Here is a 12,065-nt window from a genome sequence, read left to right as displayed (position 1 = left end):
GAGAGAATTGTATGTGCATAAAATTTAATAAAGTCGGCACTTAAATTATTGAGTCCACAGGAAACCAATGCTTAAAGTAGGACTTGCCCAGATAAAGGTTTTGAAGACCAAGGATTCACATCACAATCTGATTAAATTCTTTTTATTCTAGTTCCCTGATGAAAAGCAATCAAAAAGCATACAATGTTGTAATATCAACCTTATCATGCCATTTTGGGGGGAGTTCTTTAATCAAAACCTCTATTTTTACAATGATCTTGCTATGTATCTCCTGAAATATGAGGAAGCCCATTTCTTCTTTTGGGGAAAAGGGAGATAATAAACTTTTGCTTCCCTCAGAATAATTTCTGTATTAAGCAGGGCTTTTTTCCTGATATATTTTTTGTTGACCTATCTACTCCCCCAAAACCCAATGTTCTCCAAAATAACAGTTTCAACATTTAAAAAATGTTTTATACTTATTCAACTTTTGGTATGCAGCAATTGCTCTTTTACAACCCTGCTTTGGAGAAGGGGGGAAAAAATAAAACCTTTTCCCTGAACACATGTAGCTGAGTGATTAATTTGTCCATTAACCTCAAGTTCAGGGGACACTGACCCGCACAATGCCTAAAATTGTATATGACTATTATGATCCTGATACAGGTGTAAATAAAAATTAACCTATAAACATCAACACATAACCTAAAATGAATCAAAATTGATATTGCAGGATATTATGTAACGCATAAGTAGGAATCTTAAGTTAGTCAACACTACCTGAATCAGGCCGGCCATCTGAGCTTCTGAACTCTTGCATTCTTTTTTCCAGTTTCTGCTGTCTCCGCCGTTTCATAACTACCTCAGGATTTGATATTGTGCGAGTAAAACTAGTTTCAGGCATATCTTTATACACCTCAGCTGCCAAGCGGGAATTCTCACTTGTCAGAAAAGAAACATAGCACCACTGACAGTTTGAATTGTTTTGTTTTCCAGAGCAAAATATTAGATAAAAGATATCCTGAAACCACACAAAGATTTTTCTTGATAGTGTTATTTATTATTTGAATAGTATATCTGCTCCCCACTAAAACATCACCTGAGAATATTATAGACTTGTATGTCAATAAGAGGAGATAATGATCCTTTAAAAGTTAAGATAGCTTAAAGCATAGTTTGATAATTACTTACTGTGTTTTCACTTAAAATGACTAAAAAAGACATTCTAAATTAAAAACAGACAAACATGTAGAAAAGGGATTAGTAATCTTTAAACAAGTAGGAAAAACAAATTAGGTCATTAAGTCAGCTTCTGACTTTTATTAAACAGCAATCAATTTTCTTATTTTCTCTTTAAGTTTCCCAGTCATGCTACTCTGTTTGGATGTGCAAAAGTACATATGAAGAATGACAGCACTCCTTCACAAGATGAAATAAAAATGAAATAATACACAGATAAAGGGGCATGTGAAGAAAATATTCTTGACAATAGAAATTTTCACTGCTTTGGTCAAATGGAGTATTTTCTCTTTTATAATCTATGATTAAAATAACCCATTTCTAATGTTATATCAATCAACAAGTATTTCTTAAGTAGCCACTCATATTTTTACTTCTCTTTTGATCATATCTGTGTTTGGTCATTATTATGCATAAAGCAAAGTATTTAGATTGTCTCAACAACAAACTTAACTTACATGTCATCTCCATGCAAAGGCCTATCATCTTTATCAGATGCTTGTCGCAAAGCCTCTTTCTCCCTCTTCTTTTTTTCTTTTTTTTCTTTCTTTGAAAGAGTTCTTTTAAAGTTCTGGATCACACCTTCTTTTTCTTGTTTCTCAGGCCCATTACTTTGAGTCTTCTGGGGAGGAAAATGGTTGTAAAAATTCTTGCTATAATAAATTCTGAAAACTAAAATTAGTTAAAACTACATTTTGGAACTATATTCCTATATGACAAAGTCATATTGAAAATGAAAACATCTAAAATATTCCTAGTTACATCCAATTTAAAAATTGTATTAGATCATACATATATTTATACACAAAGTAATAAAAATCTTTATTTCATGTAATAGAGAGGTACCATAATTTTAATTTAAAAGGCAGAGAATGTAAAAATTTCCTAACAAAAAGGCTTTGAACCTTCCTGGTAATTTTCATACACAGAAACATATTACCCAAGACAGTTGTTTTTAACTTCAATCAACAGGACTTTTTTCACTTGTAAAATTGTGATCCATACTTGCACTATTTCCCTTCCCATTCTGATATAAAGTCAACTTCAAAAGGAAGGTGTATGAGTAAAGTCGACCATTATTACTATTTGCCCTAAAGCTGTGGTCTCAAAGTTCCTAAACTATGGAACAGAAATAAAAATACCTTCTTTGCCTACAACAAAAGACTATTGTGAAGACCAAATGAGATAATGCATAAAAAATAAGTTAACTTTCTACATAAAGCAAAATAAAAACAAGGAAGTGCAGGTGGTATACAGTGGTAGGTAAATATTTATTAAGCGCCTATTCTACACCAGACATAGTCTTAGGCACTGGGAATATAAATATTAAAAAAAAAAAAAAAAAGTTGTTCCGTGTGTGCATGCATGTGGAATGTCTATATGTATATACATATGTGTATTATGTACTAATCTCCAAAGTGTTTTACCTTCTATTTTAGCCTTATGTCTTTGAGATAAGGAGAAAGACATAGGAAAATGACTTGATCACAACCATCTAACTACAATTCTATTCCAGCTCACCCAACTTCAATGCTAATATCCTTTCTTCTATACAACAATATTATTTATTAAAGAGGGAAGAATGGCACAAGAAAGTTGGGATTTGAACCATGGTCTTTTTACTCGAAAGCCAGAATTTAATATACTCTTTTTATATGCTTTCTAGAAGTAAAAAAAGGAAATAAAGGAAGAAACTAAACAGCAAATTTTAAAATAAAGTTTAAAAATTGGTTAAGATCTGGCTCTGGACTTTAAAACTATTGTTATATAAAACTGCAGGCTCCTACCTTAGGAGGAATTGCATCATTTTCATTCTTGAGCACAAATCTGCCCTCCCGATCATCTTTGTTCCAATTTAATTGTACAACTAGAGGCTTCTCATCTATATCCAATCTTCTTTCTTCTTCAAAACATGAAAATTTTTTTAAAAAAAAAGATCGTGGTTATTTAATGTGGACACATAATAATGAAACCTATGTTTTAAGTATAAAACTTTATTACTTTCAGTATTTACAAAATGACTAAAATAATTAATTTCAACTATACTCTGGATTATATAGATTATAAAGGAAAAATTAGTTGAGAAAATAAGATAAAATGAAAGCAAATACATAATAATGAATTGTAATACAAAGATACTATAAAGAAGCAAACATTAATTAGGTTTCATCCTGGAATAAAAAGCTTCTCAGAAAGAATAAACTTTCAGCCAAGCCTTAAAAGAAATGATAAACAGATGTGCTCAAGTGGAAATAAACAACATGGGCAGCAGCAAAGAGATGGTCATGAATAAATCTCAATTAAAGAAGAGCTATGGGGCCACAGTGGCACAGTGGGATAGAGCACCAGCTCTGGAAACAGGGAGATGAGTTCAAATCCAATCTCAGACATGTACTAGCTATATGACCCTGGGCAAGTCACCCAATTGCTCCTCTCCCTAATCTTGAGAGAGGGAAGAAAGGACATAGATCTAAATGGAGAGTACTGATATAGAAAGTTGACTTGTTTAGGCTGTGGCTTTAACTTTTGTTCAACACACATGCTGCTGCTGCTGGAACTAGTAAATGGACTCACAAAGCTTTAATCACATTTTTAATAACACCAGTCTCTGAATCAGGATTTTCCATCCCATTCTCATGGCATACAGGTTTATGAACTACAAACTCAATATGCATTAGTACAGTATGGGAAAGTGGCCCAAAGTATCCTAAATCCCATGTAGACAATTATGTTAAGCTCAGGAAAAAACATTTTAAGGAAGTTAACAAAAACCACAATAAGGAGAAAGTAGTTGGCAAACATATTCAAGATTAAGTCATATGCAATCAGTTGAAGGGATTGAGGATATTTAGTCAAGGCGAAGACTCAGAAGGGAGAGTTATCTTTCAAATATCTGAAAGGCTGTCAAGTGGAAGCAGGATTAGATTTGGATTCAGACAAGAAAATAGGAACAATGGATCAACGTTGTGAGGAGTCAGACTTGGATCTGACAGAAAGAAAAGACCTCTGTTTAGAAAAGTTTAAAGACTTACTGTTTAGGAGATGATGGATTACCTATGGTAAAGAGTTCAAGCAAAGATTAGGTGACCACTTCCTTGGATACTTAAAGAGAATTTTTTTATACATATAGGTTTGATTAGATAAACCCTATAGTCTCCTCAAACTTGAAGATTTTGTGATCTTCCTATTTAATTTCAGGCATTGTTGTCTGTCTTTGTAGCACAGTGTGTGCATGTGTACGTGCATGCATACGATACAGATAGATATGTTTGGAGATGTCTTTATCTCACACACATACACCGACACACAGAGTCTATCTTAGAATCTGAATGACTGTATGTGTACTTCATAAGTACTTATACTATGTGTAAAGCAACTGACCACTAGACTTGGATCTAAGAAGATCTAAATTCAAATCTAGACTTAAGATATTTATTAGCCTGCACGTTATGAATAATTCAGACTCCTCCCTCTCCCAATATAAAATTATAATAATAATAGTACCCACTTCCCAGGGTTCTAATGGAGGATAAAATGGGATGATAAATGTAAAATACTTTGTAAACATAAATGTACTAGGTACTTAACCAACTACTCCAATAGAAAAACAAGTCAGTCCCTGATGTCAAGGAGGTCAGATCCAGACGAGGAAGAAATGAACACACAAGTCAAATGAAAAGATCCAATGAACCCTGAACCCTTAAGGTTCAGCAGAAAAGTAAATATATAAAACTATTTCTGATGTTGAACCATTTGATATGCAAAAAATTTTGCTTGTAAAAACTACCTTTTCTAATGACAAATGTTAAAGGTGATGTGCGAAAATGTTGGGGAGAAATTGGGACATTCATTGTTGGTGAAGTTGTGAATTCATCCAACCACTCTGGAAAGCAATTTGAAACTATGCCCCAAAGGCTACCCAACTGCGCATACCCTTTGATCCAGCATTGTTTCTACTGGACCTGTAGCCCAAAGAGATCATAAAAAAGGGAAAGGGACCCACATGTGCAAAAATGTTTGTAGTAACCCTTTTTGTAGTGGCTAGAAACTGGAAATTGAATGGATGCCCATCAATTAGAGAATGGCTGAATAAGTTGGTTATATATGTGAATGTTATGGAATATTATTGTTCTATAAAAAACAATCAGCAGGATTTCAGAAAGACCTGGAGAGACTTGCATGAACTAATGCTAAGTGAATTGAGTAGAACCAGATCATTGTAAATGGCAACAAGAAGATTATGTGATGATCAATTCTTTTTTTTTTTTTATAACTTTTTATTGATAGACCGCATGCCAGGGTAATTTTTTACAGCATTATCCCTTGCATTCACTTCTGTTCCGATTTTTCCCCTCCCTCCCTCCACCCCTTCCCCCAGATGGCAAGCAGTCCCTTACATGTTGAATGGGTTGCAGTATATCCTAGATACAATATATGTGTGCAGAACCGAACAGTTTTCTTGTTGCACAGGGAGAATTGAATTCAGAAGGTATAAATAACCCGGGAAGAAAAACAAAAATGCAAGCAGTTTATATTCATTTCCCAGTGTTCTTTCTCTGGGTGTAGCTGCTTCTGTCCATCTTTGATCAATTAAGGCTCTCTTTATCTAAGAGATCCACTTCCATCAGAATACATGTGATGATCAATTCTGATAGACATGATTCTTTTCAACAATGAGGTTATTCAGGCCAATTCCAATAATGGAGACAGCCATCCGCATCCAGAGAAAGAACTAAAAAGACTGAATGTGGATCAAAGAAGAGTATTTTCATCTTTGTTATTTGTTTGCCTATTTTTTTTTTTCACCTTTTGATCTGATTTATCTTGCACAGCAGGATGAACATGGAAATATGTTTAGAAGAATTGCACGTGTTTAATCTATATTGGATTGCTTGCTGTGTAGGAGAAGAAAGAAAAATATAGAACACAAGGTTTTGCAAAAGTGAATGTTGAAAAAAGCTATTAAAATAAATTTATAAAAATTCTTTTTTATAGAAAAGAGCAATCTTTTCTTGATTTTAGGTAAATTCCTGAGCATCTAAAGTAACATGAGACAATTTAAAAGCAGGTATTTTCTTCCTTTCAGGCTTAATTTCTATTTATTTATATAAATTAATCATGTCAATAACAATATTTTTCTAATCTAGAACATTATTGGCATCTAAACCTATTAATTAATTCTAGGTATTTCAGATATATAAGAAAAAGCTGGTTATTTATTAAAACAAATGTTATAGTATTATTGCTTTCTCTCCCTCCCCCCATAATGTTGCTTCAAGGAAGGATACCTATAATAATTAATTAAAGCCTCACTTGAAAGACAAAAATATACTGCTTGAGACTACTGAAATTTTATTTCAAAGCTTATCCCTCATGTCACGATCAGGTTCAGCTATGTTGAAAATAGCAATTATTACAACCTAAGGGTTATTATTTACTTGTAACTGAATTTCCAAAAATGTGTAACATATCATTAGAATAGGTGATTAGTAGGCCAAACATGGGTTTCACTATAAAAATAGGTTATGCTACTTACTGCTCAGATCTGTATTTTTAACAATGTGGAGAACTCTTTCCAATTCAATCAGCTCCTCCTCTGAACCTTATAGTCTTTCAAAGAATTGTCTAAGTATACTTAAAGGTTAAATGACTTGCTTAAAGTCATATGGCTAATATGTATCTGAGGCAAAATTTGAACCCAAGTGTTCCTAACTATAATGTGACTTTTTAGACACTATAAAGTGGAGTCTCTACCTTATTTGTCTGGAAAACTGATTTAATAGAAATGAAATTCTACTCCAAATAGAAATATATGCATAATGTAACATATCAAAAACTTAGAAGTTTGCTAACATCTAATTTTGCTATCTTGCCATCACTATGAGATTAGTTTTGAAATTATACACAATCTTGAAGATTTAGCTCCCATGTTTTCTCAAGGCTCCTTCCTATGTCCTCCAATCTTCTTAGAATGTTAAGAAAGTTTGTATGTTATATATTTATCACAGTATTCTGTATAAGAATTATCTGTTTACATGTCATCTCTCTCCTACAATGCTTTTAGTACCTAAAGTCAAAAATCACTCGTTTCTCTTTATTGTTTCTCATCTCTCAGTTTCAAAAGAGGCTTAATAAATATTTAAATGCATGCAAAGTAAAATAAAATCAGCATATTATTTACACTATTAATTACCCTGGAAATGGGGGCTCTTTTCCAGGGTGTCAATATATTTAAACAAAAGGAAAGCCTATCAGTTTTAACATTTGACAAACACAACCCAATCAGGATACACTAACCTCCACTGACATGCACTTCATAGAGTGAATATTTAGGAGATGATAGCATTCTCATGTCAGGTCGAAATTTCTCTGCAAGAGTTTCTATGACATCTTGAGTTGTAGCAGTGCTAGAGACTCGAATGCATTTTGTTGCAAAGTTTCCAGCAGCTTTATCTTGAAAGTAAAATCTCATTACCCCATGGAATTCCAGATCCTAAAAATGAAGGGGGAAAAAAAGTTTCAGTTACTGAGGAGTAAAGGCGACCAGAAATTATGCCTTGAGAATTATTTATTGGTAAATAAATAATTTTATTATTTGGTAAAGGAAAAGGTTTTCCACAGAATAATCTGTTTCACTAAAATCAGAAATATCTTAGAACTAAAAGATGTTTAAATGAACATTTAAAGAGTTATGGAAATCTTTTAAAAGGTTGCTCCATTCCAAATATTCTGGTTGATTGACAAATAGCTTTAACTTGGGAGCAGGCAGCAGAAATAACAGGAGAGCAACAGCAGTTTATAACTATTATTCCGCATATAATTTTGATCAATAAAGAAAAAGAACAGGTTATTAAGGAAGAATACAAAAGGTCTTGCAGAACATAAGGATGTTAAATCTTGAAAAAAAAAAGCTACCAACCATCATAGAATCAGAGTTCAAAGGTACCTTACCACATGGGTCACGTAGTTCAGTTTGTCCCTGAAGTGGGAAACATACTCTCTCTTCTAAGGCAAATCACTCCATTTTTAGACAGCTCTTAAGAAATTTTTTCCCAGATCAAGGGAAAATCCATCTCTACTAACACTACTCTTAGTACTAGCCTTTGAAGAACAAACAAAACCAACAAATTTTTGTTGGGTTTGACAGGAGGGTAAAAAAATTTTTTTATCTCCATCAACCATCTAATACATTTTAATACATAATAGTTCTCCAAAAGGTTTTGCAAGGGTCAATGTTAAAAAATTACCCATGGATATGTTTTATAAATGAAAAGCTCTAATACTAATAATAAAAATAATAGTTCTCAGAAAAGTTTCTGCTGAATTTATATTTCTGCAAAGCTAATTGGATGAATGATGTGATTATTTTCCTTCATAAACACTTTAAGAATTCAATTTTGAGATATGCTGTTCTCCATAATCTAACTCATTCCCATTTACTCACAACACACATATTAAGACCATGCTATGTAAAAAGGAAATATGCTAAACAACAGGAATAAAAACATGAATGATAAAAATCAAGATGGCTTTTTTCTGTTAGGGAAAAATAAAGGGCAGGGACAGAACCCGTTTTCCTTTTTTACTTAGATGACCTTACTTTATTACTGTCAGTCTGCCTAAATTCTTGTTTATCTAGAACCACTTTAATATGATGCTTTATAAACTGCAAAAGATCAATTAAAATTTCCTAAATTAAATCTGTAAGTATTCTAGTTAGTAGGATATTACATCATCAAAATGGATACTCATTTACAAGGAATTAAGTTTTAATAAATTCAATAGACATATTAAGTCATATAGATACAATTTAATTTTTTTTTGGTGGTTCAAAAAAACAATTCAGAATACTATATAAGATTCTAAGTCACCATTACAAATTCTGGGTCACTAAAATAAGATAAAAAAACAAACAAACAAAAAAAAAAAACTAAAAGCTGTAACTGTTTACTCTGTTATTCAGTAAATTTTTTTTTAGACTAAATCCCTGTCTGGATTAAGTAGTTTTTTAAAATTAGATAAGAAGGAAATGATTAGCAGAATGCAAAAAATTTCAAATTACAGGAAAAGCATAACTCTCCTTGCCTCTCATCTTTTCCTACTTCATCCTATCTCCGTACTGATCTTTCAGAAACACTGATTTGCCTAAGTCATTCCTCCCCAGTTGGGATCTCTTCAAAAGCTCTTAGGCAGCCTATAGTATCCTTGTCTATATAAAGTTCTGCTTAGCTCATCCCCCACTTACCTATCCAATCTCATGCTTCATTATTCTCCTATATTAATCATTTGTAGCACCCCAACCAAATTGCTTTGCTGAACAAGATATGCTTTCCTAGTATATCCTTCCACGTTCCTTCATCTAGAAAGCAGATACAAAATCTTTGAAGGCCCAAATCAAGCTGGATAGCAAGATGCCTTTGAGCCAATCAAGCCTACAACAATCTTTATAGTAACAATATGACAATCACATAGTGTCTTACAATGCAGCTTGTACTAAAGCGTTTTGTCATTAACTTCTTCCTACCCCTATGCAGAGTTTCATACAGCAGAGACTGAGGTTCATACTTCTTTGCTTTTCCTTAAAAGGGACATTGCAGATTGGAGCCCCACTTCACCATACTGCTTTTAAATGAAAAGACAATTTTGAAATAATGACACTTATACATCCTTTTTGTATTAGCTCATAAAGGTCTCAGGAGAGCCATGTACTAATAGTCTAAGAAGCAGTTATAGTAGTAGATATGGCACTGCAAATACAAAAACATAGGTTCACAATCTCCCACAGATACTAGCAAGCCAATTAAGCCTTGGTTTCCTTTTCTGTAACATTAAGAGGTTGGACTTTAAAATCCCTTCCAGTTTTAAATTTATTAATATTATCATTATTTTTACAGATAATAAAATCAGAATTTAAGGGTCCTTTTTCTAGATGCAGATGACTCTTTCCATGTCCATTGGAATTGCCTTGAATCATCTCATACTTGAAAAAGAGCCAAGTCTATCATGGCTGATAGTTATCTTTGACTCAATTCTCCATATATTTTTAGAAATGAGGCCTTTATCAGAAACACTGACTGTAAAAATTGTTTCCCAGCTTTCTACTTCCCTTCTAATCTTAGCTGTATTGGTTCTGTTTGTACAAAATTTTAACTTAATATAATCAAGATTATCCATATTGCATTTTATAATGTTCTCTATTTCTTGTTCGGTGGTAAATTGCTCCCTCCTCCAAAGATCTGACATGTAAACTATCTCTTATTCTATATCTGTATCATCCTTTATGTCTAAATCATATACCCATTTTGACCTTAGCTTGGTATGGGGCAGTAGATTTTGATCTATGGCTAGTTTCTGACATACCATTTTCCATTGTTCCAAGCAATTTTGTCAAATGGTGAGTTAGAAGTGAAATTTTAATTGAGATTTAAAAGAATCCAGGGAAACCTAGAGACAGAGATGAAGAAAGAGCACATTTTTACCTTGGGAAATTGTCAAGGAAAATGAACTTAATGAAATGTGGATCTAGGAGCAGCTTAGATGGAATAATGGGAGTGAGTCTAGAAGTAGGAGAGGTTACCAAGGAAATAAATTTCTTGACTAACATATATGACAGTGAAAAATAATTCTGAATTTCTTAATTGTTGTTTATACTGATGATCTCCACTGATCCATATGATCTTTAACCTCAGAGTAAAAAACCAGCATTTCCTTCTAGTTCCAAAGTTTCTAATTCTATTATTGTAGATTCCTGTATCAGGGATTCACAGTTCACAGCACACAGAGAAATCACAGATGTTTTTTAAATGGTATGCAGCCTGTATCGGTCATAGACAATGGACCGTAAAACATCCTTATCATGGTCAGAGATTGATAGTGTCTGTGTACACACACACACACACACACACACACACACACACACACACACACACATCTGTGCTCCCTCTTCCAGTTCAATTCCACTTCTCCCTGGAAGTGAAAAGCATCAGGGACTGACTGAAAAATATAAGTCTCTTGGAGGACCAATTCATTTTTATTTGTTGTTGTTTTACCCAATAGTCAAGCACATATGTATGAGAGATTCAAACTGAAGACTTCCAAGATCGCATTCAATAGTACAGCTGCACTTAGAATGATTTATATTTGGTCAGTACAGAAGAGATCCTTGAATTTAAGGTATAATATGCCAAATCTCCTTCTCAATCCAGAGATGGCGCCAAAACAACACTCACAAGTCTAGATGAGCAGGTGCTGTTTCTCAATGCTGATTCTAAGAATTTTATTTAGTGAGGGACTTATCTGAAGATGCAGGGCAATACCACTGTTTCAGAAAACCAAGTAAAACAGAATTTCTCAAACTCATTAGTCTTATAAATTCTAATATAACAAATGAGGAAACAGAAGAACAGAAAGAAGTAATAACTATTTTAGATAACACATTTAGAAGGTAATGAATAAATACTTATGTGCAAAGTAGTATGGATTTAAATGGTCAATAAAAAAAGTATTAAGCACTAGGCACTGTTCTAAAGGCTGGGGATACAAAGAAAAACAAAAGGCAGTCCTAAGGGCTTCTAGTCCTAAAGGGGAAGACCACAAGAAAACAACTATAAAGAAACAAACTGTGTACATAATACAGCAGCTGAGATTTTAGATGGGACTAGAAAACCAAGAAAACTGAGAGGCAAGAGATGGGGAAGGAGCACATTGCTCTGGGAGCCAGTCAATGAAAATACAAGGACCAAGAGAAAAAACTGTTTTGTTTTGAGGAATAGCAAGGACGCCAAAGTCACAAAAAGAAAGAACATGTGGGGATATATAAGAAGAGTGGACATGTGGGGGAAAGGGAT

The 12,065-nt window shown here is 33.3% G+C and overlaps 1 protein-coding gene across 21 annotated transcripts in view; it reads right to left on the bottom strand.

Annotated features, from left to right (window-relative positions):
• Positions 1 to 12,065, bottom strand: part of AFDN (afadin, adherens junction formation factor) — a 161,876-nt gene that overhangs the window by 95,771 nt on the left and 54,040 nt on the right. For 13 of the 21 annotated variants that reach the window (XM_051998112.1, XM_051998126.1, XM_051998115.1 and 10 more), the window contains exons 2-5: positions 7,516 to 7,711; positions 3,006 to 3,121; positions 1,677 to 1,840; positions 760 to 920 (exon numbers count right to left, since the gene is read on the bottom strand). In XM_051998112.1, the coding sequence (XP_051854072.1) occupies positions 760 to 920; positions 1,677 to 1,840; positions 3,006 to 3,121; positions 7,516 to 7,711 (637 nt within the window). The remainder of the gene's footprint in view (positions 1 to 759; positions 921 to 1,676; positions 1,841 to 3,005; positions 3,122 to 7,515; positions 7,712 to 12,065) is intronic. The other 8 variants (XM_051998113.1, XM_051998127.1, XM_051998128.1 and 5 more) reach the window with 3 other exon arrangements.

Source organism: Antechinus flavipes, chromosome 4 (assembly GCF_016432865.1).
Source record: "Antechinus flavipes isolate AdamAnt ecotype Samford, QLD, Australia chromosome 4, AdamAnt_v2, whole genome shotgun sequence".
Lineage (NCBI taxonomy): Eukaryota > Metazoa > Chordata > Mammalia > Dasyuromorphia > Dasyuridae > Antechinus > Antechinus flavipes.
This window is presented reverse-complemented; position numbering and strand designations above follow the sequence as displayed.